Below are 26,053 nucleotides of genomic sequence, written 5' to 3'. Positions count from 1 at the left end.
CTGAAACTGTGGACAAGCGAATACCAATGGAAACTACGGTCGACCATGAGCAGACATGGAGGTGCTGTTAGCCAGCTTCATTGGCTCCCGTGTTCCCGAGTGTGAAGACAAACACGGCCAAGCCACAAGGCCTGAGAAGTCATCCCTGCAGAGGAGAGGGATAGCCTGGAACTCACTCCCAAAGCTATGCTTTTCCTCATCAAAGGAGTCATGGACACATTCATGTGGAGGTCTGCCTATACTTAAGGATGCTCAGAGAGCAGGTCCACCTCTGGACATGGCCACATTGTAAAAGCCAGACACTTTCTGTCTTCTGAAGACTGCAGCTATTTGATTTATCTCCTCCATTGAGGAGGCGCCTCTCTGTGATTAACTTTCCTGCTTCTCTTATATTTCCCTGTGAGTACAAGACCCTCGTGCCCTCTCCGACAGATGTACTGTGGAAAGTTTTTATCTACAGTCTGACCTCACTGTGGGTGGGCTACAGCTTATATGACAGCACTGCTTCTTCTGTTTATCTTCGTATTCTAGCTGACATTCATATATTTGTGTATGTGGGTGCTCATGTGCCTCAGCACTTATGTCTCAAATCAGGATAGCTTGCAGGAGTTATAGGTGGTCGAGCGGGGTATATGCATGTGCACACCTGCTGTGTAATCAGGGGACAGCTCACAGGACAGACTTTGTGTTTTGATTTTACAAGACGCCACATTCAAGGGACTGCCTTGATTTTCCGAAGAATCTTTAGACACTGTAACAGCGTTGGGACTGTTACATATTACGAAGATCTTATAAGTTCTGCTGCAACGCCAGTGTCTGCAGGTCTGGGACGGTTCTGTGCCAGGGGTGGAAGCCAGGCAGGGAAACACTGTGCTGAGCCTCTTCACAGTACTAGGTTCCTAAGGGAGCTGCTCCTGTCACTCAGATCACACTAGCCAATCAGGGCTCCCAGGCGGACTGCCAGTCAGATGGGGTGGGCACTTCCGGTCCGCCATGCTGTAGGCTCGCGACTCCCGGACTGAGGGAGATTCCTGTGTTCTTTGTGCCGTGCTGTGACCCGCGGTCGGGAGCTGTGGGGAGAGCGGGGCGAGCTCGGAACCCGCCATGGTGAGCGAGGGCTGCCGCCCCCACGCGGGAGGAGCGCGGGAGCCGGTGTGGGGCCCCCGGGCTGTGGGAAGCTGCGGCGGACTCGGCGCCCGTGTGGTCACGTGAGGCCCCTGGGGTCCCCGCTGTGCCCGCTGCTCCGGGGTCCTGTGGACTCTGAATTTCTGCCGTCAGGGGCTGCGTCTGCACAGAACAGGGGACAGGTGGATTGTGTGATGATTTGTTCTTATTGCTGACGTCACCATGCTGTGCACGCGTCTGAGCATCTGTCATCTTTGCTGTGCAGTGGCAGATTCGGTAACTCGCAGAGCCCAGAAGTTCTGCACTTGGCACTGAACATTCCGGTTTTGGATCCGTCTGCAGTTCATCTGTGCTGAGTGTAAAGTCTGTGTCATTAACGTAATTGCATATGGATGCCAGGGTGGTTCTGTCACGTGTGTTAATAAGGCCAGACTCGCTGGCCTCATGTGTCAAAGTTGATTATATTAATTGTGTTTTTATTTCTAAGTTTTCTCTTAGGTTTTCTTGATCTCTTTATTCTTTCCAAACAGTTGTTAGAATGTTCTAAAACAGCTAGTGTTGCATTGTCAGAGTCAATCTCAAAAATCCTTAAAGATAGGTATGTCTGTGTACTTTTTTATTTTTATTTTTGAGACAAGTTCTCTCTGCCTGATATAGGTTATGAAACTAAAATTGAATTCCCTGCAAAAGCAGTATGTGCCCTTAACATCTGAGCCATTTTTCCAGCCAGAGATCCAAGCATTAAATCTCTGTAAATTTAAAACAACAGGTTTACTTTTTCAAACGTTTAAACGTTGATCCTCTTATCAATATCAAAACATTTAAATAAGTATGTGGATTATCTTTATGAGAAAAATAAATGCACATGATACACTTGTAATCTTAAAAAATTATGTTCAAAAGAGTAGTTTCCCTAAAACAAACCTTTTCTGTTTGCCACCATTCTTTATATATAATTTTTTTTTTTTTTTTTTTTTTTTTTGGTTTTTCGAGACAGGGTTTCTCTGTGGCTTTGGAGCCTGTCCTGGAACTAGCTCTTGTAGACCAGGCTGGTCTCGAACTCACAGAGATCCGCCTGCCTCTGCCTCCCGAGTGCTGGGATTAAAGGCGTGCGCCACTACCACCCGGCATATATATAATTTTTTGAGACTAGGTCTCGCTGTGTAGTCCTAGCTGGTCTTGAAGTTACAGATTTATATGCCTCTGCCTCCCAAGGGTTAGGATTAAATCATAAGCCACTATACCTGTCCACATTTATAATCTCTATTTACATTTACATAAAATATAATGGGTTAATAAGAAAAAGTTGCCATCTAGATATCAAGTAAATACTCTGTCTTAATATCATGCTTCTTTTTAACACTGACCAGTACTTTGACTATAGGTTTTATTTCGATTTCTGTGGAGCTTTATCTGTTTGTTTTGTTATTGTTTGTGCATGCCTGCATGAATGCATATGCTTGCCTTCTTTTTCTATGAGGTAGTTATAGGCATGTGAGCCAACTGACCTTTCTTTGTGTTGGGAGCCAGGCTCGGGTCCTCTGCAAGAGCAGCACACTGTTCTTGACAGCTGAGCTGTCTCTGCAGGCTCTGCAGGTTTCTGAAGCTGGTGAGCCAGTGCCATTGGAAGATGCTTTTACTTTTCTAATAATGAAAACTTGGCAACCAGAGCACACCCACTCAGTGCAAGCGCCCTCAAAAAAGAGCAGGAGTCACTGTAGAATTCCTGGTCATGGTTGTCGTGGCTGTCTTCATATTCCCATGTAAGATGGTGTAAATAAAAAGCATACGCTTTGAAATGGCCAGATATTTGATGCGCTGGAATGTGAGGATACTTGACTCCAGCAGAGTCATGAGGGAAGGGAAAGCCGTCTTCATGCACTTACCCATCACCTTCTGCTTTCTGGTGTTTTTATCAGTTGTTTACGCGTTGTGACAATAGTACCACATGCACCTTGGGTCCAGCCGTGAGCTGTCAGTAACTGTCCAAACATTATGTAATCACTAGTATCATGTGTCTCCCCCTTCTATTTTGCAAGTACGTGCAGAAATACATGTAGTACATATGTCTTAGTCTGGATTAAATAGCTGTCGTTCTTTTCTTCCTCTGAAGATAATGTGCAAGGACTGTTCAATGTCGTCTCTCCTTCTAGAGTGTTAAACGGATTGGCTAGTGCATAGTTAGGTAGTAGACATTTTGGTTTAGCTGAAGTACCACTGGAAATACCGAGCTCATGAGTCTGGGAAAGAACTGGTAAGTGAATTCCCTTTCCTGCTAGAATCCTAGCTTGTGTGTGTTCTGAAGTTAGCATTTTCTCTTTTTTGTTTTTCTTTATCGATTTTTATTGAGCTCTACATTTTTCTCTGCCCCCCTCCTCCCTTTTCCCCTCCCCCAAGGTCCCCATGCTCCCAATTTACTCAGGAGATGTTCTCTTTTTCTACTTCCCATGTAGATTAGATCTATGTAAGTCTCTCTTAGTGTTCTCATTGTTGTCTAAGTTCTCTGGGATTTTTCTTTTTCTTTTTGCTTTATGTTTAAAAACCACCAATGAGTGAGTACATGTGATAATTGTCTTTCTGTGTCTGGGTTACCTCACTCAAAATAATGTTTTCTAGTTTCATCCATTTTCCTGCAAAATTCAAGATAACATTTTTTTTCTATTGTGTAGTACTCCATTGTGTAAGTGTACTACATTTTCCTTATCCATTCTTTGGTCGAGGGGCTCTTAGGTTGTTTCCAGGTTCTGGTTATGACAAACAAAGCTGCTATGAACATAGTTGAGCACATGCTCTTGTGGCACGATTGAGCATCCTTTGGATATATACCCAAAAGTGGTATTGTTGGATCTTGAGAAAGGTTGTTTCCTAATTTTCTGAGAAATCACCACACTGACATGCAAAGAGGCTGCACCAGCTTGCATTCCCACCAACAATGCAAAAGTGTTCCCTTTTCCCCACAACCTCTCCAGCATAAGTTGTCATCAGTGTTTTTGATCTTGGCCATTCTTACAGGTATAAGATGGAATCTCACTTGTTTTGATTTGCATTTCTCTGATGACTAAGGATGTTGACTATTTCCTTAAGTGTCTTTCAGCCGTTTTAGATTCCTCTGTTGAGAGTTCTCTGTTTAGGTCTGTACTCCACTTTTTTTTATTGGATTATTTGTTTTTTTTGATGACCAATTTCTTGAGTTCTTTGTATATTTTGGAGAACAGACCTCTGTCTGATGTGGGGTTAGTGAAGATCTTTCCCCATTCTGTAGGCTGTTGTTTTGTCTTGTTGACCGTGTCCTTTGCTTTACAGAAGCTTTTCAGTTTCAGGAGGTCCCATTTAGTAATTGTTTCTCTCAGTGTCTGTGCTACTGTGGTTCTATTTAGGAAGTGTTCTCCTGTGCCAATGTGTTCAAGTGTACTTCTTACTTTCTTTTCTATAAGGTTCAGTGTGGCTGGCTTTATGTTGAGGTCTTTGATCCATTTGGACTTGAGTTTTGTGCATGGTGATAGATATGGGTCTATTTTCATTCTTCTACATGTTGATATCCAGTTATGCCAGCACCATTTGTTAAATATGCTTTCTTTTTTCCATTTGATATTTTTTGCTTCTTTGTCAAAAACCAGGTGTTCGAAGATGTGTGGATTAATATTCGGGTCTTCTATTTGGTTCCATTGGTCCTCCTGTCTGTTCTTATGCTAATACTAGGCTGTTTTCAGCACTGTAGCTCTGTATTAGAGTTTGAAGTCAGGAATTGTGATGCCTCCAGAAATTCTTTTATTGTACAGGATTGTTTTGGCTATCGTGGGTTTTTTTGCTTTTCCATATGAAGTTGAGTACCGTTCTTTTGAGGTCTGTGAAGAATTTTGCTGGGCATTGCATTGAATCTGTAGATTGCTTTTGGTAAGTGCCATTTTTACTATGCTAATTCTGCCTACCCAAGAGCATGGAGATCTTTCCTGAAGTCTGGTGTCTTCAATTTTTTTTCTTTAAAGATTTCAAGTTTTTGTCATACAAGTCATCCACTTGTTTGGTTAGAGTTACTCCGAGATTTTTTATGCTATTTGTGGCTAATGTGAAGGGTGTTGATTCTCTGATTTCTTCCCCAGCCCTTTTATCATCTGTGTAACAGGAAGGCTGCTGTTTTTTTGAGTTAATCTTATATCCTGCTACATTGCTGAAAGTGTTTATGAGTTGTAGAAGTTCCTTGGTAGAATTTTTGAAATCACTAATGTAAACTATCATATCATCAGCAAACAGTGAGAGTTTGACTTCTTTTCCGATTTGTATCTCCTTGATCTTTTTTTTTTTTTTTTTTGGTGTCTTATTGTTCTAGCTAGGACTTAAAGAACTATATTGAATAGATATGGAGAGAGTGGACAACCTTGTTTTGTTCCTGATTTCAGTGGGATTGCTGGGAGTTTTTCTCCATTTAGTTTGATGTTGGCTGTTGGCTTGCTGTATATTGCCTTTATTATGTTTAGGTATGTTCCTTGTATCCCTGCTCTCTCCAAGACCTTTATCATGAAGGGATGTTATATTTTGTCAGAACCTTTTTTGGCATCTAATGAGATGATCATGTGGTTTTATTTTTCCGTTTGTTTATATGGTGGATTACCTTGACAGATTTTTGTATGTTGAACTATCCCTGCATCTCTGGGATGAAGCTGACTTGAAGGTGGATGATGGTTCTGATGTGTTCTTGGATTCGATTTGCCAGTATTTTATTTAGTATTTTACATCAATGTTCATGAGTGAGATTGGTCTGTAATTCACTTTCTTACCAATGTCTTTCTGTGGTTTGGGTATCAGAGTAATTGTAGCCTCATAAAAAGAGTTTGACACTGTTCCTTCTGTTTGTATTGTGTGGAACAATTTGAGGACTATTGGTATTAGTTCTTCTTTGAAAATCTTGTAGAATTCTGAGCTGAAACCATCTGGTCCTGAGCTTTTTTGGTTGGGAGACTTTTTGTGACTGTTTCTATTTCTTCAGCAGTTATAGGTCTGTTTAATTTGCTTATCTGGTCTTCATTTAATTTTGGTAAGTGATATTTATCCAGAAAGTTGTCCATTTCCTTTAAGTTTTCCAATTTTGTGAAGTACAGGTTTTCAAAATATGACCTGATGATTCTCTGTATTTCCTCCGTGTCTGTTGTTATATCCCCTTTTTCATTTCTGACTTTGCTAATTTGGATATTCTCTCACTGCCTTTTGATTTCTTTGGATAAGGTTTGTCTATTTTGTTGATTTTCTCAAAGAACCAACTCTTTGTTTCATTGATTCCTTGTATTGTTTTCTTTGTTTCTATTTTGTTGATTTCAGCTCTCAATTTGATTATTTCCTGCCATCTAGTTCCCTTAGGTGAGTTGCTTCTTTTTGTTCTAAAGTTTTCAAATGTTCTGTTAATTCACTAGTGTGGGATTTTTCCAGCTTCTTTATGTAGGCGTTCAGTGCTATGAACTTTCCTCTTAACACTGCTTTCATTGTGTCCCATAAATTTGGGTATGTCGTGTGGTCATTTTCATTGAATTTTAGGAAGTTTTTAATTTTTCATTTTATTTCTTCCTTGACCCATGGATGATTCAGGTGAGCATTGTTTAATTTCCATGTGTTTGTGGGCTTTTTGGAATTAGTATTACTGTTGACTTCTAGTTTTAAAGCATGGTGATCTGATAAGGTACAGTGGTTTATTCCATTTTTTTTTGCATTTGTTGAAGTTTGTTTTGTTACCGAGTATGTAGTCAATTTTTAAGAAGGTTCCATGAGGTTCTGAGAAGGTATATATATTCTTTTCTGTTAGGATGGAATATTCTATAGATGTCTGTTAAGTTCATTTGAATCATAACATCTGTTAGTTCTCTTATTCTCTTTTTATTTTTTGTCTGACTGACCTGTCCAGTGGTGAGAGGGGAGTGTTGAAGTCTTCCACTATTAGTGTGTGTGGTTTAATGTATGATTTAAGCTTTAGAAGTATTTCTTTTACATATGATGGTACCCTTGTATTTGGGGCATAGATGTTCAGTATTGAGATTTCCCCTTTATGGATTTTTCCTGTGATTAATATGAAATGTTCTTCTTTGTCTCTTTTGACTGATTTTAGCTTGAAGTCTATTTTGTTAGATATTAGGATAGCTACACCTGTTTATTTCTTAGGTCTATTTGATTGGTATATTTTTTCATAACCCTTTACTCTGAGATGAGTTTGTCTTTGAGGTTGAGATGTGCTTCTTGTCTGCAGAAGAGGGATGGATTCTGTTTTCGTATCCAATCTGTTATCCTGTGTCTTTTTATAGGTGAGTTGATTTCATTTACATTAAGGATATTATTGACCAGTGATTACTGTCTCCTGTTAATTTAGTTTTCATTGTTGGTAATGCTAATTTGTGCATTTTCCCCTTCTTTGGGATTTACTGTTATGAGACTGTCGATTGTCTGTGTTTTTTTTTTTTTTTTTTTGGTGTATCCAACTTCCTTGGGTTGGAGTTTTCCTTCTATTACTTTGTTTGTGGCTAGGTATTGGTGAAATCTAGTTTTTGTCATGGAATATCTTGTTTTGTCCTTCTATGGTGATTGAATGTTTTGTTGGGCATAGTAGTCTGGACTGACATCCGTGGTCTCATAATGTCTGCATATTGCTTGACCATGACCTTCTGGCTTTCAGTGTTTCTAGTGCGAAGTCAGGTGTAATTCTGATAGGTCTACCTTTATATGCTACTTGGCCTTTTTCCTTTGCAGTTCTTAATATTCTTTCTTTATTCTGTATGTTTAGTGTTTTGATTATTATGTAGCAAGAGGACTTTTTTTTTGGATCCTGTCTATTTGGTGTTCTGTAAGCTTCTTTTATCTTCATAGGCATATCATTCTTTAGGTTGGGAAAGTTTTCTTCTATGATTTTGTTGAATATATTTTTTGTGCTTTTGAGTTGAACTTCTCCTTCTTCTATACCGATTATTCTTAGATTTGGCCTTTCATGGTGTCCCACATTTCCTCAATATTTTTGGTTAAGCTTTTGTTAGAATTAATGTTTTCTTTAACTGATGAGTCTATTTCCTTTATTGTATCTGCAGTGTTTGAGATTCTCTCTTCCATCTCTTGTATTCTGTTGTTCATGCTTGCGTTTGTGGTTCCTGATAATTTTCTCATGATTTCTGTTTCTATAATTCCCTCGGTTTGTGTTTTCTTTATTGTCTCTATTTCTTTTTTTTTTTTTTGGTTTATTTTTTTATATTTAAAAATTTCCATCTCCTCCCCTTCTCCTCCCCCTTCCCTCGCCTCCCCTCCACCCATACCCCCCCCTCCCTCTCCAGGCCAAGGAGCCATTGGGGTTCCCTACTCTATGTTAAGTATCAAGGTCCTCCCAATTCCCCCCAGGTCCAGGAAGGTGATCAACCAAGCTGAGAAGGCTCCCACAGAGCCCGTCCATGCAGAAGAATCAAAGCCCAGCGCCTTTGTCCTTGGCTTCTCAGTCAGCCTCCACCGTCGGCCACATTCAGAGAGTCCGGTTTGGTCTCATGTTCCATCAGTCCCATTCCAACTGGAGTTGGTGATCTCCCGTTAGTTCTGTCCCACCGTCTTCATGAGTAAACGCACCCCTCACGGTCCTGACTTTCTTTCTCATGTTCTCTCTCCTTCTGCTCCTCATCAGGACCTTGGGAGCTCAGTCCGGTGCTCCAATGTGGGGCTCAGTCGTTTTCTTCATCTATCTCCAGGTGGAGGTTCTATGGTGATAAGCAAGAAATTCATCAGTATGGCTACAGGAACTGGCCTTTTCAGGCTCCCTCTCCTCAGCTGCCCAAGGAACTAGCTGGGGGCGTCTCCCAGAAACCCGGGAACCCCTCTAGAGTCAAGTCTCTTGACAACCCTCAGATGGCTCCCTAAATTAAGATACATGCTTCCCTGCTCCCATATCCACCCTTCCTGTATCCCAAGCATCCCATTCCTCCGAGCTCCCCCCATTCTCCCCTTCATGCTTTTCTCTCCCCATGTTCCCTTGGCTGCGTCTCGCCCCACCCTCAAGTTCCCAATTTTTGCCCGGCGATCGTGTCTACTTCCAATATCCAGGAGGATTACTATATGTTTTTCTTTGGGTTCACCTTCTTATTATCTTCTCAAGGATCCCGAATTATAGGCTTGATGTCCTTTAATTATGGCTAGAAACTGATTATGAGTGAGTACATCCCATGTTCATCTTTTTGGGTCTGGGTTACCTCACTCAGAATAGTGTTTTCTATTTCCATTCATTTGCATGCAAAATTCAAGATGTCATTGTTTTTTACTGCTGAGTAGTACTCTAATATGTATATATTCCACAGTTTCTTCATCCATTCTTCTACTGAAGGACATCTAGGTTGTTTCCAGGATCTGACTATTACAAATAATGCTGCTATGAACATAGTTGAACAAATGCTTTTGTAATATGATTGGGCATCTCTTGGGTAGATTCCCAAGAGTGGAATTGCTGGGTCCTGGGGTAGGTTGATCCCGAATTTCCTGAGAAACCGCCACACTGCTTTCCAAAGTGGTTGCACAAGTGTGCATTCCCACCAGCAATGGATGAGTGTATCCCTTACCCTACAACCTCTCCAGCAAAGGTTATTATTGGTGTTTTTGATTTTAGCCAATCTGATAGGTGTAAGATGATATCTCAAAGTTGTTTTGATTTGCATTTCCCTGATAGCTAAGGAGGTTGAGCATGACCTTAAGTGTCTTTTGGCCATTTGAACTTCTTCTGTTGAGAATTCTCTGTTCAGTTCAGCGCCCCATTTTTTAATTGGGTTAATTAGCATTTTAAAGTCTAGTCTCTTGAGTTCCTTATATATTTTAGAGATCAGACCTTTGTCAGTTGCAGGGTTGGTGAAGATCTTTTCCCAGTCAGTAGGCTGCCTTTGTGTCTTAGTGATAGTGTCCTTTGCTTTACAGAAGCTGCTCAGCTTCAGGAGGTCCCATTTATTCAATGTTTCCCTTAATGTCTGTGCAGCTGGGGTTATATGTAGGAAACAGTCTCCTGTGCCCATTTGTTGTAGAGTACTTTCCACTTTCTCCTCTATCAAGCTCAGTGTGTTCAGATTAATATTGAGGTCTTTAATCCATTTGGACTTGAGTTTTGTACATGGTGATAGATATGGATCTACTTTCATTCTTCTACAGGTTGACATCCAGTTATGCCAGCACCATTTGTTGAAGATGCCCTCTTTCTTCCATTGTGTACTTTTGGCTCCTTTATCAAAAATCAGGTGTTCATAGGTTTGTGGTTTAAGATCCGGGTCTTCTATACGATTCCATTGGTCGACTTCTCTGTTTTTATGCCAATACCAAGCTGTTTTCAATACTGTAGCTCTGTAATAGAGTTTGAAGTCAGGGATGGTAATGCCTCCAGAAGTACCTTTATTGTATAAGATTGTTTTGGCTATCCTGGGTTTCTTGTTTTTCCATATAAAGTTGATTATTGTCCTCTCAATATCTGTGAAGAATTTTGATGGGACCTTGATGGGGATTGCATTGAATCTATAGATTGCTTTTGGTAGAATTGCCATTTTTACTATGTTGATCCTCCCAATCCACGAGCAAGGGAGATCCTTCCATTTTCTGGTATCCTCTTCAATTTCTTTCTTCAAAGACTTAAAGTTCTTGTCAAATAAATCCTTCACTTCCTTGGTTAGAGTTACTCTATCTTATGCTATTTGTGGCTATTGTGAAAGGTGATACTTCTCTGATTTCCCTCTCTGCTTCCTTATCCTTTGTGTATAGGAGGGTGACTGATTTTTTGGAGTTGATCTTGTAACCTGCCACGTTACTGAAGGAGTTTATCAGCTGTAGGAGTTCTTTGGTGGAGTTTTTGGGGTCGCTTATGTACACTATCATATCATCTGCAAATAATGAAAGTTTAACTTCTTCCTTTCCAAATCGAATCCCCTTGATTCCCTTATGTTGTCTTATTGCTATTGCTAGAACTTCAAGCACTATATTAAAGAGATAAGGAGAGAGTGGACAGCCTTGTCGTGTTCCTGAATTTAGTGGGATGGCCTTGAGTTTCTCTCCGTTTAATTTGATGTTAGCTGTCGGCTTGCTGTAAATAGCCTTTATTATATTTAGGAATGACCCATGTATCCCTAATCTCTCCAAGACCTTTATCATAAAGGGGTGCTGAATTTTGTCAAATGCTTTTTCAGCATCTAATGAGATGACCATATGGGTTTTTTCCTTCAGTTTATTTATATGATGGATTACATTGATAGATTTTCGTATGTTGAACCAGCCCTGCATCTCTGGCATGAAGCCTACTTGATCGTAGTGGAATATTTTTCTAATGTGTTCTTGGATTCGGTTTGCCAGTATTTTATTGAGAATTTTTGCGTCAATGTTCATGAGTGAGATTGGCCTGTAATTCTCTTTCTTGGTTGAGTCTTTGTGTGGTTTAGGTATCAGGGTAACTGTAGCTTCATAGAAGGAATTTGGCAGTGACTCTTGTGTTTCTATATTATGAAATACCTTAAGGAGTATAGGTATTAGGTCTTCTTGGAAGTTCTGGTAGAATTCCGCATTGAAACCATCTGGTCCTGGGCTCTTTTTGGTAGGGAGGTTTCTGATAACAGTTTCTAATTCTTCGCGACTAATAGGACTATTTAGAGCATTTACCTGGTCCTGGTTTAACTTTGGTATATGGTATTTATCTAAAAAACTGTCCATTTCTTTTACATTTTCCAATTTTGTGGCATACAGGCTTTTGTAGTAAGATCTAATGATTCTCTGAATTTCCTCTGTGTCTGTGGTTATGTCCCCCTTTTCATTTCTTATCTTATTAATTTGCGTGTTCTCCCTCTGCCGTTTGATTAGTTTGGCTAAGAGTTTGTTAATCTTGTTGATTTTCTCCCAAGAACCAGCTTTTTGTTTCATTGATTCTTTGGATTGTTTTCTGTGTTTCTATTTTGTTGATTTCTGCCCTCAGTTTGATTATTTCCAGTCTTCTACTTCTCCTAGGTGAGTCTGCTTCTTTTTTTTCCAAAGCTTTCAGGTGTGCTGTTAAGTCACCAATGAGTGCTTTCTTCGTTTTCTTTAAGTGGGCACTTAGTGCTATGAACTTTCCTCTTAGCACTGCTTTCATTGTGTCCCATAGGTTTGAGTATGTGTGTCTTTGTTTTCATTAAATTCAAGAAAGACTTTAATTTCTTTCTTTATTTCTTCTTTGACCCAGGTGTGGTTCAGTAGTTGACTGTTCAGTTTCCATGAGTTTGTGGGCTTTCTGGGGGTAGCATTGTTGTTGATTTCTAATGTTAATCCATGGTGATCCGATAAGACACAGGTGGTTACTAATATTTTTTGTAACTGTGGAAGTTTGCTTTGTTACCAAGTATATGGTCACTTTTCGAAAAGGTTCCATGAGCCGCAGAGAAGAAGGTATATTCTTTCCTATTTGGGTGGAATGTTCTATAGATGTCTGTTAAGTCCATTTGGTTTATTACCCCCATTAAGTCTTTCAATTCTCTGTTAGGTTTCTGTCTGATTGACCTGTCCCTTTGTGAGAGAGGAGTGTTGAAGTCTCCAACTATTAGTGTGTGTGGTTTGATGGCTGCCTTGAGTTCTAGAAGTGTTTCTTTTACGTAAGTGGGAGCTTTTATATTAGGGGCATAGATATTCAGGATTGAGACTTCCTTCTGAAGGATTTTTCCTGTTATGAGTATAAAGTGTCCCTTTCCATCTCTTCTGATTGATTTTAGTTTGAAGTCAACTTTGTTGGAAATTAGTGTGGCCACACCGGCTTGTTTCTTAGGTCCATTTGCTTGATAAACCTTTTCCCAACCCTTTACTCTGAGTAGGTGTCTGTCTTTGTGGTTGAGGTGTGTTTCTTGTAAACAGCAGAATGTTGGATCCTGTTTTCGTATCCAATCTCTTAGGCTGTGCCTTTTTATAGGTGAATTGAGTCCGTTGATATTAAGTGATATTAATGGCCAGTGGTTGTTAACTTCGGTCATTTTTTTTGTAGTAGAGTTTGTGTGTTTCCCTTCTTCTAGTTGTGCTGGTGAAGGGTCGCTAGATGCCTGAGTTATTGTGGGTGTTGTTGTTCTCCTTGGTTTGTGATTTTCCTTCTATTACTTTCTGCAAGGCTGGATTTGTGGCTACGTATTGTTTAAATCTGTTTTTGTCCTGGAATATCTTGTTTTCTCCATCAATGGTGAATGCAAGCTTTGCTGGGTATAGTAGTCTAGGCTTGCATCCATGTTCCCTTAGTGTCTGTAGCACATCTATCCAAGCTCTTCTGGCTTTCATGGTTTCCATTGAGAAATCAGGTGTAATTCTGATAGGTTTCCCTTTATATGTTACTTGACCTTTTTCCTTTGCAGCTCTTAATATATGTTCTTTATTCTGTATGTTTTGTGTTTTGATTATTATCTGGTGTGGGGATGCTTTCTTTTGATCCAGTCTATTTGGTGTTCTGTATGCTTCTTTTTTTTTTTTTTTTTTTTTTTTTTTCGAGACAGGGTTTCCCTGTAGTTTCTAGAGCCTGTCCTGGAATCTGTATGCTTCTTGTACCTTCATAGGAACATCCTTCTTTAGGTTGGGGAAGTTTACTTCTATAATTTTGTTGAATATAATTTCTGGGCCTTTGAGTTGTAATTCTTCTCCTTCTTCTACCCCAATTATTCTTAGGTTCGGTCTTTTCATGGTGTCCCAGATTTCCTGGATGTTCTGTGTTAAGAATTTGTTAGATTTGTTTTGTTCTTTAATCTGTGAATTTATTTCCTCTATAGTATCTTCAGAGTCCGAGATTCTTTCTTCCATCTCTTGTATTCGGTTGGAAATACTTGTCTCTGAAGTTTCTGTTCGTTTACTCAGAGTTTCCATTTCCAGTCTTCCCTCAGATTGTGTTTTCTTCATTACCTCCATTTCATTTATCAGGTCTTGTACTGTTTCCCTTACCTGTTTGATTGCTTTTCTTGTTTTTCTTGGGTATCTTTGAGAGATTTATTTATTTCGTCTACCTTTTTGTTTGTCATCTCCATTTCTTTCTGGCAGTTTTTTACCTCCTGTTTAAGGTCCTCTATTATTTTCATAAAGTACTGTTTAAGGTCGGTTTCTTCTATATCTTCTGGAGTAGGGTGTTCAATTCTTGTTGTTTCGGGATGTCTGGATTCTGGTGATGTCAAGTTGCCTTTCATGTTGTTGGAGGAGTCCTTGCATTGGCGCCTGCCCATCTCTTCCTTTGAATGGAGCCGTGAGGTGCTTGGTGTCTTAGACCAATCTTTGCTGTGACTGAATCTGGTTGGATCTCCTCAGTGCCAGAGCAGGAGCTGTTCCTTGCGGCACAATCTGAAGAAGACCTCACTCCCTTGCAGGAATCCTCAGACCTGCCTGGAGGCCAGAGTCTGACCCCTTTGGGTGGATGGCCTTAGTAAGGGAGCAGGACACCTGAAAACACTAGGGAAGGCTTGGGAGAGGCAGGGACATGAGAAACAAAGACAAGCCTGCAGAGGGAGCTGGGGGAGGGGGTCTGTGCTCTCTTCCAGGGCAGGTTGCCCCAGGGTCGTACTCACTCACCAGTCCAGATGGAACTCCACTGCACAGGATCAGGGATTCCAGGCAGCCCAGGGAAGCCGCCAGGACTAAAGGGGTATTGTCTCTATTTCTGTTTTTAAGTCTTGAATAATTTTTTTCATTGTTTGATTTCTTTTTCTTGGTTGTCTTTAAGGGATTTGTTGATGTCTTCCAATTTTTTTTGTCTTTTCCTCCATTTCTTTGAGGAAAGTTTTCATTTCCTTTTTAAGAGTTTCAAACATTCTCTTGAAGTTATTGTTTAGGTCACTTTCTTCTGCTTCATCTATATTTGGTTGTTCAGGTCTTGCTGTTGTAGGGTCTTTAGGTTTTACTGGTATTGTGATGCTCTTTGTGGTGTTGCGTGTGTTCTTACCATTTCTACTCATCTTTTCCTCTAATAGGTGTGGTTGGGGCTGTCTGAGATTCTGTTGATTAATCTCCTAGGTGCCAGTGAATCCAAAGGTCAGATGGTTGTTCCTCATGGTATAGTCAATGTCACAGTTATAGTTACCCTGTTGGTTACTCCTGTTCATGTAGATAGCTCCGTGTTACTGTGCTTTGCTCTGCTCCGTTGGAGTTTGCTGTCTCAGTCCTGCTTTGGCCTAAGTTAGCGGCTATGACCTGTTTCTGTAAATCCTGGTCTGGATCCCCTCCTGCAGAAGTCCCTGGCTTGGAGTTGGTCCTGGAAAGGTTTCTGGCTCCGGTCTACTACCTCAGAGTTCCCAGGCTTGGGTGTGCCCAGACGCAGTGAACCTGGCTCATGCTTACACTCTCAGAGGTCCCAGACTCACACTCGGACCCGTAGAGTTTCCAGGTTTCTGCCTATTCCCTTTGATGTCCCAGACCCACAGAGGTCCTGGCTCAGGCCTACTCCCTCTGAAGTCCCAGATTCATGCCTGGCCCAGCAGAGATCTCTGGTTCCTGCCTACTCCTTCGGAGGTCCCAGATTTACTCCCAGACTGGCTCCGGCCTAGTTCCTGGGAGATCCTAGACTCTCGCCCAGACCCACAGGGGTCCTGGCTTAGGTCTACTCCTTGAAGGTCCCAGATTCATGTCCAGACCCTCAGCAGACTCTGGCTCTGGCTCACTCACTCAGCAGTTACTCTCCTGTATCTTTTCTGGTGGAGATTGCTGACTCTGGATCAGGTTGCTGGCTCAGTCTTGGTCGGCCAGTGTCCTGGGACTGGATTGGCTCCTGGCTTCTGGTCCTGTGGAGCTTGCTTCCTCAGGTCCACTCTGTCCTAGGTGGCCGGTTCAGTCCCAGTCCTGTGGAATTTGTCGAAGTTAGCATTTTCATGTGTTTCATAGTCCTCATCAGGAAGTGGAAGGATCTTAAGGTTAGACAGATTATTGAGTTCCTTACCCCATGCTTCAGGGTCATTTTCAGGCAAGGGAGGACATGTATTTGAAGGCAGTCCCAGTAAGGGAGCTGAGGGAACTGTCACCAGCTTAGTTGTCAGTGGCACTGGTTTTCCTTGACCTTTGCTGTTCTCTCTTTAGTTGTAATAATATTGGTTGTTATACCCTGTCCATTGATCATGTGGCTCTGCTTTCAGGAAAGCAAAATGCAGGCATGTCCTGGGGATCAACCTACCTGGCACACTGCACTTTTAAGTAACAAGCGTGACCCACCATGTTCCTGAATACTCCCAGAAGTCAGAACATTGAGTTATAAAGTAGCGCAGGCAGTCAGTAGCCAGCCTGCTGATGTGTCTACACTCTCCACATCTCCTTTTCCTTTCCCTCCTCTCCTCCCACCCAGTCTCTGTTCCCACTTGCCAACCCACTCCTCTGTTTCTGTTTAGGACAGGCAGGTCTCCCATTAGTGTCAACAAAACATGGCATATCAAGTTGCAGTAAGACCAAGCACCTCCACATGCATTAAGGCTGGGCAAGGCTACCTAGAATGAGGAGTTGGATCCCCCAAACCTGTAAAATAGTTGGAGATAGCTCCTGTTCCTGCTTTTAGGAGTCCCAGAAGAGGACCAAGCTACACAACTGTAATATATTTGCAGAGTGCCTAGGTCAGTCCCATGCAGGCTCCCTGGTAGTTGGTTCACTCTTGTGAGCCTCTGTGAGTCTAGGTTAGTTGATTCTGTGAGTTTTCTTGTGATGTCCTTGACTCCTCTGGTTCCTACAATTCTTCCTCTCCCTCTTCTTCCAGGTTCCCCAAACCCACCTAATGCTTGTCTCTGGGTCTGCATCTATTTCCATCAGTTGCTGGATGATGCCTCTCTGAAAGTTGGCTTAGGCACCATTCTGGTCACAGGAGATGACTAGTTCAGTTTAAGTATCCACTATTACAAGGTGTCTTAGCTGGGATCATCCTTGTAGATTCCTGGGAGGTTCCCTTGCACCAGGTTTTTATCTGACTCCAAAATGATCCCCCTTTCTAGTAGTCTCTTTCAGTATTCTTCCCCACTGTCCCTGCCTAACTTGGTATGTGCTTTTCAACCCAAGGTGATGTGCTAAGCCATTCTTGTGGATAGACTTCCACTATGTATGTCACTGTGCTGACTATTAAAATGTCACTACGGGGAGAATGTACCTTTGTATGGAAAAAATGCAAGACTAATAACGTCTGCTGTTTACTGAACTTGAGGCCAACCTGAACTACTTGAGACAGTGTCCTCTCCAAACAAAAGCTGCTGTGTGTGGTGGTGCATGGTGTAATTGCAGGACTCAGGACAGAGGCAGAAGGAAGGAAGCAAATTTAAATTAGTGTTTGTATAGTGTTCCAGATGAGTCAGGTCTACATAGAGAAACCTTGCCCCTCAGCAGAACAGCAATAGATGTCCTAACCCATGAAAATAGAATGCCTACAATTGGTTCAGGTGCTTGCTTCTGAACCTGTTGACTTGAGTTCAATCCCCAGGGTTCACATGATGGAAAAAATGACTCTCACATGTTGTTCTCTGACTTCCGCATGTGTGCAACACTTAAGTCGGCATGCATGGAAAACAGGGTGCTGTGGCTGTAGATCACTGATAGAACATCTGACCAAATACATCCTGGCATCTCAGAAGAACATCTTACTTGACACAGAATTTCTCTTTGCTGTCTCTGATCTCCTGAACCTTCGTGTGCAGCCCGTGCTAGTTTGGATGCTGGGATTACAGGCATGTGCTACATAGTCAGCTTCATATATTATTTAAAAGTCTCCTGAAGAGTTGGGATAAAGACTTCCTAAACACACACAAGTTCTAAGAGCAGAATGCATTTACACTCCTCTAGCCCTAGGCATTAAATCCAGCAGGACATAGGCTCTGGCAGCTCCTTTCTGTTCTCTCCACTTCACAGGTCACTCATCCAGGTTTCTGTTTAGTCCCATTAAGGTGAATGAATCATCAGTGTCTGGATAGTATTATGTTCACATGGCACAACTAGATTCTTCTGAGAAGGAAGTGTCAATGAAGACAGTGCATCCATAGGATCTGGCTCTAGTCAAGCCTGTATAGACATTTTCTTAATTAGTGATTGATGGGGGAAGTGCCCAGTCCATTGTAGATGGTGCCATCATTAGGCTGGTGGATCCGGGTTCTATAAGAAAGCAGGGGAGAAAGCCAGGGGGAGCAAACCAGTAAGAAGCACCTTGCATGGCCTCTGCATCAGCTTCTGCTTCCAGGTTCCTGATGTGCTTGAGTTCCTGTCAAGCCTTCCTTCCTGACCAAGGGGAGCAGGAGCCCTTGTGTGGAAACATGCTCTTTGTTGACCTCGCCGTGCAGTGAGCACACCTCAGCTGTTTTTGCTGTTACAGTGGAAGGCAGATTTGCTAACTAGCGAGCCCTAGTTTCTCCAGAATCTCACAGTTCTGGACTTGTCATCTAACATGCAGGTATAAGATCCCTCTGGAGTTAATTTTGTACAGATCTTAAAATCCGTTAGTATACATTTGCATATAAATGCCACTATGTTCTAGTCACGTGTGTTAGGGAGCCCATACTTACTGGGTTTTCTAGTCTGGTTGATCAACACCGAGTATGTTTTAGTTGTGTTCTTATGTCTATTTGCTCTAATGTTCTGTTGACCCCTTTATTCTTCCCCAGATGGTACAATCTTTATGGTAGTTGTGTGTGAAGTTTTGAAGTTGGATGATGTCACTGGTGTGGTAAATATTCAATCTTATGTTGATCATTATTTCATTCAGGATGACCTTTTGCCATCAGTTTTCTGTTGTTGATACCATAAATTATTAGAGTTTTTATTGAACTCAAATTCTGAATTTTTGTAGTATACTATTGACATAATAGCCAAGATAGCAGCAAACCACAAGGTTGGTTCAGCTCACTGCTAAGATTAGCCCATCTCCATCAGACACAAGTCCCAGTGGGACCCACAGTTCTCAAAGCTTAAATGTGCACTGTTACACCAGTTCTTTAAAAGGGCATTTTAATTAGGTTATCATGAATATAGGTGGAGATGGTACCTATGGCTTAGGCATGTAGGCTCCACACAGCAAAGAAATAGAGGAAAGAATTCTGTGGCCTCAAGCAGAGACAGTTGAGTCCATCCATGTGTCTTATCAACAGATTATAACTGGAAGCTAAGTATTATCGTCCCGGTGGTTCATTTCTCTTCAGTCCCCAGACACAACATGTTGTTTGGCTGCATTTTATCCCAGTAGAGTGTGGTCTGGACCGTGCTCAGACAGATCTGTGACTCTCCATGTTGGCTGGAATTTGAGACTTTGGAATCCAACTTGCTATAACAGCGAAACTGAATATAAAACCTTAGTAGCCTTTTGAGGCACTTCTACTCAGTTAGAAATACACTGTCCAGATGACATCATCTACAAAAGTCACATTGAAAACGCCAAGGAATTGCCTTCATTGCTACTACCTGACTTAATCTAAGGTTTCCCAGGTTCTCTGAGAGAACTGGGTAGGGAGTGAAACAAAGGATAATGCTATGCACTCAGAGAAAAGATAGGGATTTACATTGTAGTTTGGATGTCTTATACTGTTTAATCTCTTCTTAGGTGAGCTAGGGAAGGTTATTTTGATGAAGTCTGCAATCCAGCAAGAAGTACTGACTCCCCCTATGTGGGGTGAATAGTTTCTTCCTTCTCTCTCTCTCTCTCTCTCTCTCTCTCTCTCTCTCTCTCTCTCTCTCTCTCTCTGCCTCTCATTTGTTCTCACTCTGTTTTCCCTCAGTTTCTTTTACCTTTCCTTTAGAGCTCTTTCTACTTTATTTTTATTTATTTTATTTTATTTACTTTCTAAATAAAATAATAATAAAATAAATAATTTAAAATTTTTATTTACTTTTTACTATATTTCTTTCATTGTTTATATTTGCTCAAGACCATCAAGCTCCTGTTTTTGAATGCTAGGTTCCCAAATAGTGGAACTAATTGTGTAAAATTAGGAGTTATGCCCAAGTGGGGATAGGTGTGTCTTGTTTGTTAAGGTGTCACTGTAGATGGGCTTTGAGATTTAAAAAACCCAAGCCGAGACACCTGTTTCTTTCTCTTTGCCTGCTGTGTATGAGGTTGTTAGTCTCAGCCCCATACATGCCTACCTTGATGCTACCATTCATGATGACAGTGAAGTAATCCTCTGTATTCAAGCCACAAATTAAAAGCCTTGCATTATAACAGTCACCTTGGTTATAATGTTTCTTTACAGCAGTAGGGTAGTAATTAAGATAGATGCTTGTGTAATATTTTGCATATGTTTTGTATGTATTCATCCCGTGTCCTGTGAAAATGTCTTGGCAAAACATTTAGTCTGTGGCTTGGTTATTACTAATGACTCATGCTGATCCATAGAGGAAAAGAGCAACAATAGGGGCAGATATTAATGAAACCTGTGTGGTTTGGCAAGAAAAACAGCGTTAGGTAGTTTCAGAGGGCAGTCATGAGCTGAAACAGACAGTAATTATTAGGGCGATTAGGGTCATTAAAGAGAAGGCACCTACCTGCTCCTCTTTGGAACCAGCCAAGCATTTAAATAGTGAAGGAAAAGGCAACAAGATTCCTAGTCTCAGAAAGCAACTTCATACAGAAGTCGTTGCTGGTGTGCTCCAGTGGGGCAGAGCCAATACAAATCTAGAGCCCCATGTGAACGCATCATTGATGTGTCACATTTTCTTGAAAGAAGAAAGATGCACAATTTAAAGGTCATGGGTTCTTCCTCTGTGCTTCAGTTAAGCCCTGTTGTAGGCACCTGTTTGGCAGAGCACAGCAACAGGGAGGAGACTGATAGATCACTGTATGAAAGTGTGGAAATGAAGACCTGGTTGTACTTTGAGTATACTGGATGCTGAGATACCCAAGCTTTGAGACACCTGCCGTCAATAGCTGCATGTAGGGAGTGGAAGCCGCCAAGGAGAGAGATGCGTGAAAAGTTCCAGAGGGAAAGAGCCACCTCAACCCTTTGAAACTGAAGCCCCAAGTGCCTGACACAGAGCTGCAGGGCTTGGTGTTTGCCCAGCAGGGTTCAGGCTTGCCTTGGTGCAGTCATTCGTCTTTGAAAAGGAAATATGTATTCTGTACCTTCATGTGTTGTGTAGATGTATTTTTTTTTTTTAATTTCACAAGATATCACTGTTAAGAGACTGCCTTCAGTGTGAGAAGAAACTTTGTACGTTTTAACGTTGTTGGTACTGTACAGAATATGGAGATCTTTGTGGTTAGAGTAATTGCATTTTGCATCATGGGTTGAGTGTGAGCCTATCATGACCCGTGTCAGAATGTGGTGGGTTGAATGAAACATTTTCCAAGTACAAAGATGTGTTTGAGACTCTGTCTCAGGTTTGTGGTTTTCTTCTGGGTACATGTGGTACTACTAGTATGAGAGGCCTTTCTGGACCACGTTAGCCCGTGGGGATGGGCTTTGAGTGTTTATTCCCTGACCACACCTGCCTTTTTCTGTGGTTGAAACCGAGCAGCCCCCTTCATTCTCATGCAGCCACACCTTTCGTACCATAACAGACTCCATTCCTAAACAGCATAAGGTAAAACAGAAACAATTGCTTTTCCTTGCTATGCCATTTTTTTTCTGCCCTGGTATTTTTCATATCTTTTTGCCGAGAAGAATTAGGTTTTTGTACATGTGAAGCGTTTGCTCTTGTGCTGAGCTATGCCCACTTTTTAACTTTTAAACTTTGGTAGAAAGTATCATTTCTTCCACCAGGATGGCATACATTTATGAAATTAATTCTGATCTCCTGAGTCATCACGTTGCAAGTATGTAACTTTCTACATATCTATATGTATGTTTTAATATATTTTTTTAATTTTTGAAATGTGCATGAGAATGTTTTGCCTATACCCATGCATGTATACCATGTACGTGCCTGGTGTTCACTGAAGTCAGAAGAGAGCACTGGATTCTCTTGAACTAGTATTACAAATTGTTGGGAGCTCCAAGTGAGTGTTGGGCATTGATGCAGCTTCTCTGGAAAAGCAACAGATGATTTTAACTCTTGACCTGTTAAGAGTTACTCTATTGGGTTTTTGTTTGTTTGTTTTATTTTTTAGCATAAGCCTTTAGTCATTTATGGTTTTGATAATCCTTTAATCTATCAGGCAATAACTTATTAAAATGCATTACTTCTTAAGAATATCATATTAGCCTTATAGTTTGAGGCACTCCAGTTTTCTGAAAGACAATTACATATGTTGAGTGGATTTTTAACTCATTGATGGAATTTAGAGTGAGCCCCTGAGTGCTCTCTCCCTTTTTATCCTGTTTGAGACGGTTTCTGTATATACCTTTGGCTGTCCCGGAAATCAATACACAGAAGACTAGGCTGGCCTGCAAATCATAGAGCTTTACTTGTCTCTGCCTCCTGAGTTTTGGGATTAAAGGTGTTTACTATTATGCCCATCCTCTCCTTCCTTTTTTGATGTCAGTAATTTTGATAAACTTTTACTGATGTTTGTTCAATACTGTTGCTCAGTTTGCATGTCTCTCTCATGTGTAAGTCAGCAGCATTTCTCTTGCAATGCCATGTACTTTTCAGATGGCCAGAAATGAGAGTCATAATTCTCCTTTTCTGTTTCTTTCTAAAATGACTTGGTGATTGCATTTGAAATTCTGTGATGTTATTTGTGGAACACACAGAATTATAAATATGTTCACAATGAAGTGTACATTTTTAGTGCAGTCTCAACATTTCTGTTATGTATTCATATGGGATATTGTAGGATGCACTGACCTATGAGGATGTGCATGTGAACTTCACCCATGAAGAGTGGGCTTTGCTGGATCCTTCCCAGAAGAGTCTCTACAAAGATGTGATGCTGGAAACCTACTGGAACCTCACTGCTGTAGGTAAGAATGTGAGTTTCCTTCACTTTGAAACTTAAGGGGACGAGCCTTTAATGGAGATTGGTGATCCACTGTTACTTCTACTGCAAACTAGAAAAACATGGTGAATAAGTAAGGCCTGGTTCTAAGGTTCACTGAAGATAATAGCTCAAGTTTTGCATAATTTCTAATAATATATCATACATTTTCTGATAATTTATTTTAGGTTACAAATGGGAAGACCAGAATATTGAAGAACATCGTCAAAGTTCTAGAAGACATGGAAGGTAATTAATTTTCTTGTGCAAGGTGATAGATTTGTATTTCTGAAGAAATTTTAATGTGCCCTGATATTTAATGAAAAGCAACAGTGTAAATACTTATAGCTTTGTGATGATTATTACATTTTTACAGTATCAACTACCTTAATTTCAGGTACCTGATCAGTGTTTGCAAGGTGGTCCTCTAAGAAACAAGACAAAGAAGCAATGCCTTAGTGGATGTCACCATATTAATTACAGTCCTCCGAGATCCATATTGTAGACCTATCCATTAATTTTTATTCCATTCAAGTACTGTAAAGGCATTCACATTCATTAGGGGATTAGGGTGTGTCCAAGACCTTTTTAAAGCAAAGTTACCTTTAGGCAAGCTAATGTTACTCTTGAAGTGACCCACCATAGTTTAGTGAGAGGGGCAGTTTATGACAGTCAAGAAGGGTGTTGTGGTAGAGAGACCTTAATCCCTGTACCCCATCTCTATGAAGAACAAATGTTCAGCTGTGTGAATGGAATGTGAAATCCTTTTGTTCTTGTTCCCTAAATAGGTATATGATGTGTCTCTCTGGATCCAACTCATGTGATCCCAAGGGATATGGAAAGAAGCAATGTGCCTCTCTCTCTCCCCCACAAAATAGGAGCTATGTAGTGGTTCCTGCTATGAGAAGATGTAGTGATTGTGATACAAGTGTTCAATCAATTGGATTTCCAAGTTCACTGGGAACACTTCCACAAACACACGATGGAAAAGAACCTTGTGAGTACAAGGAATATGGAAATTCTTCTGCCTGCACTGGTTCATGTTGCACATGTAATGTGACTGACACTGCTTGCAGTCAGTGTCCCCAAACTCTGAATCCTTCTAGTTCTCTTCCAAGTGGTGAAAAGACTCATTTGGGAAAAGGATGCTGTAAATGTGAGCCTTGTACAAAAGACTTGACCCATCACAGGTGTCTTCACACACACAGAAGGTTCCATATCAAAGATGAACCCTGTGAGGGTAAACAATGTGACACAACATTTAGATCTGATTCTTCTTTACATTTGAAAATGGAACCTTACGAGTATAATCAAGGTGATCAAGACTTTGCATGTCACAGTCATCTTCAAGTGCCCAGAATTCATACTGGAAAGAAACCATATGAATGCCATCAATGTGGAAAAGCCTTTGCACGTCCCAGTGAACGTAAAATACACGAAAGAAGTCACACTGGAGAAAAACCCTATGAATGTAGTCAGTGTGGTAAAACCTTTGCATATCCCAGTAGCCTTCAAAGGCATGAAAGAAATCATACTGTTGAGAAGCCCTTTGAATGTCATCAGTGTGGTAAGGCCTTTACACATAACAATCATCTTCAAAGGCATGAAAGAAGTCATTCTGGAGGGAAACGCTATGAATGTCACCAGTGTGGTAAAGTCTTTGCACATAACAGTCATCTTCAAAGGCATGAAAGAAGTCACACTGGAGAGAGACCCTTTGAATGTAATCAGTGTGGTATAGCATTTTCATCTCGCAGTAATCTTCTTAGTCATGAAAGAAGTCATGCTGGAGTGAAACCCTATGAATGTAATCACTGTGGTAAAGCCTTTGCACGTAAGAGTCATCTTCAATATCATGAAAAAATACATACTAGAGAAAAATCCTATGTACCTCGCAGAAGAGGTAAAGCTTTGCACAGACGCCTTCGTGTTGGAGGTGCCAGTCCCATGGGGTGTCCATCCAGACCATCAGCAGTGGTGACGTGGAACCAGTCAGAGCCTAGAAGAGAAGTTTGTACTGCGGATGGCAGAGCCAGTGAAGGGACCCAGGCTCTTTGGAGAAACCCTGAAGCTTGTGAGTGGGTCCCAGCCATTAGTAGTGGAGTTATTTATGCTGTCGGAGTTTCTTTTTCCTTCTTTCAGAATGTGACTGCTCTGATTCTTCCCTCTTGAAGGGGAAGGTATTTAATTTAAGTTTGATTTTTAATAAAGCCATAATTGAAAGACTTTGAACTTTTGAAAGAGATCTTGGATTTTTAGTGAGATTGGATATTTTTAAAGAAAAATTTTAATGCATTTGAATTTGTAAAGATTATGGGACTTTTATTAAAGTTATTTATGTTTTTAATATGAGATTTTGGGAATGAATAGGAAAGGAATGGTTGCGGCTCAATAGTGATGTGTTTGCATGTGAAGCTGAGAACTGATGCACTGACTGGTCTTATGTCAATTTCACGCACAAACTGGACTTACCTGACAGGAGGGAAACTCAATTGAGAAAATGCCTCTGTAAGATATGGCTATAAGGCATTTTTTAAAATGATTCATGGGGAAGGATCCTGGGATCTATAAGAAAGCAGGCTGAATAAGCCATAGGGAGCAAATCACTAAGCAGCATCTCCTGCATGGCCTTTGCATAAACTCCTGCATCTAGGTTCCTGTCCCAATTAGGTTTCTGTCCTGACATCTTTTAAGATGAACAGCAATATTGAAGAGTAGGCTAAATAATCCTTCCCATATTGCTTTTTCATCATGGTGTTTTATTGCCAAAATTCTTACTAAGAAATCCTGTCTCAAAAATCAAAAAAACAGGGTTGTGGTCAGACAGGGCAGCAATTAAACACACTGGCCGTTCATCCAGATGACAAAGTTTCAATTCCCAACACCCAGATGGAAGTTTACAACTTTCTGTAAGTCCTGTTCCACGATATCCAACACACTCATAGAGACATACATACAAACAAAACACCTATGCATGTAAAATACAAACTATTCTTTTTTTTAAAAATTTTTTTTTATTAAAAATTTCCATCTCCTCCCCTCCTCCTCTCCCTTCCCTCCCCTCCCTTCCACCTATACCTCCACTCCGCCCCTCTCCAAGCCAGAGAACCATCA

At 40.9% G+C, this 26,053-nt stretch overlaps 1 protein-coding gene across 2 annotated transcripts; it reads left to right on the top strand.

The window, feature by feature from the left end:
* Window positions 1-976: 976 nt before the first annotated feature.
* On the top strand, window positions 977-25,171 carry LOC119807292 (zinc finger protein 431-like). 2 transcript variants are annotated; one of them, XM_038319349.1, is made up of 4 exons: window positions 977-1,107; window positions 22,799-22,925; window positions 23,128-23,188; window positions 23,728-25,171. In XM_038319349.1, the coding sequence occupies exons 1-4, from the start codon at window positions 1,105-1,107 to the stop codon at window positions 25,109-25,111; spliced, it is 1,575 nt and encodes a 524-aa protein (XP_038175277.1). In that variant the 5' UTR covers window positions 977-1,104; the 3' UTR covers window positions 25,112-25,171. The 2 variants fall into 2 exon arrangements, with proteins under 2 accessions (XP_038175277.1, XP_038175282.1); XM_038319354.1 differs by lacking the exon at window positions 23,728-25,171 and having other exon boundaries at window positions 23,128-23,192.
* Window positions 25,172-26,053: the final 882 nt, after the last annotated feature.

This window comes from Arvicola amphibius, chromosome 1, assembly GCF_903992535.2.
Source record: "Arvicola amphibius chromosome 1, mArvAmp1.2, whole genome shotgun sequence".
NCBI lineage: Eukaryota > Metazoa > Chordata > Mammalia > Rodentia > Cricetidae > Arvicola > Arvicola amphibius.
This window is presented reverse-complemented; position numbering and strand designations above follow the sequence as displayed.

Coding starts and splice junctions, on each gene's coding strand:
- LOC119807292 (XM_038319349.1), top strand. Junction 22,926..23,127: donor CTGGAACCTCACTGCTGTAG/GTAAGAATGTGA, acceptor AATTTATTTTAG/GTTACAAATGGGAAGACCAG. Junction 23,189..23,727: donor AGTTCTAGAAGACATGGAAG/GTAATTAATTTT, acceptor TTCCCTAAATAG/GTATATGATGTGTCTCTCTG.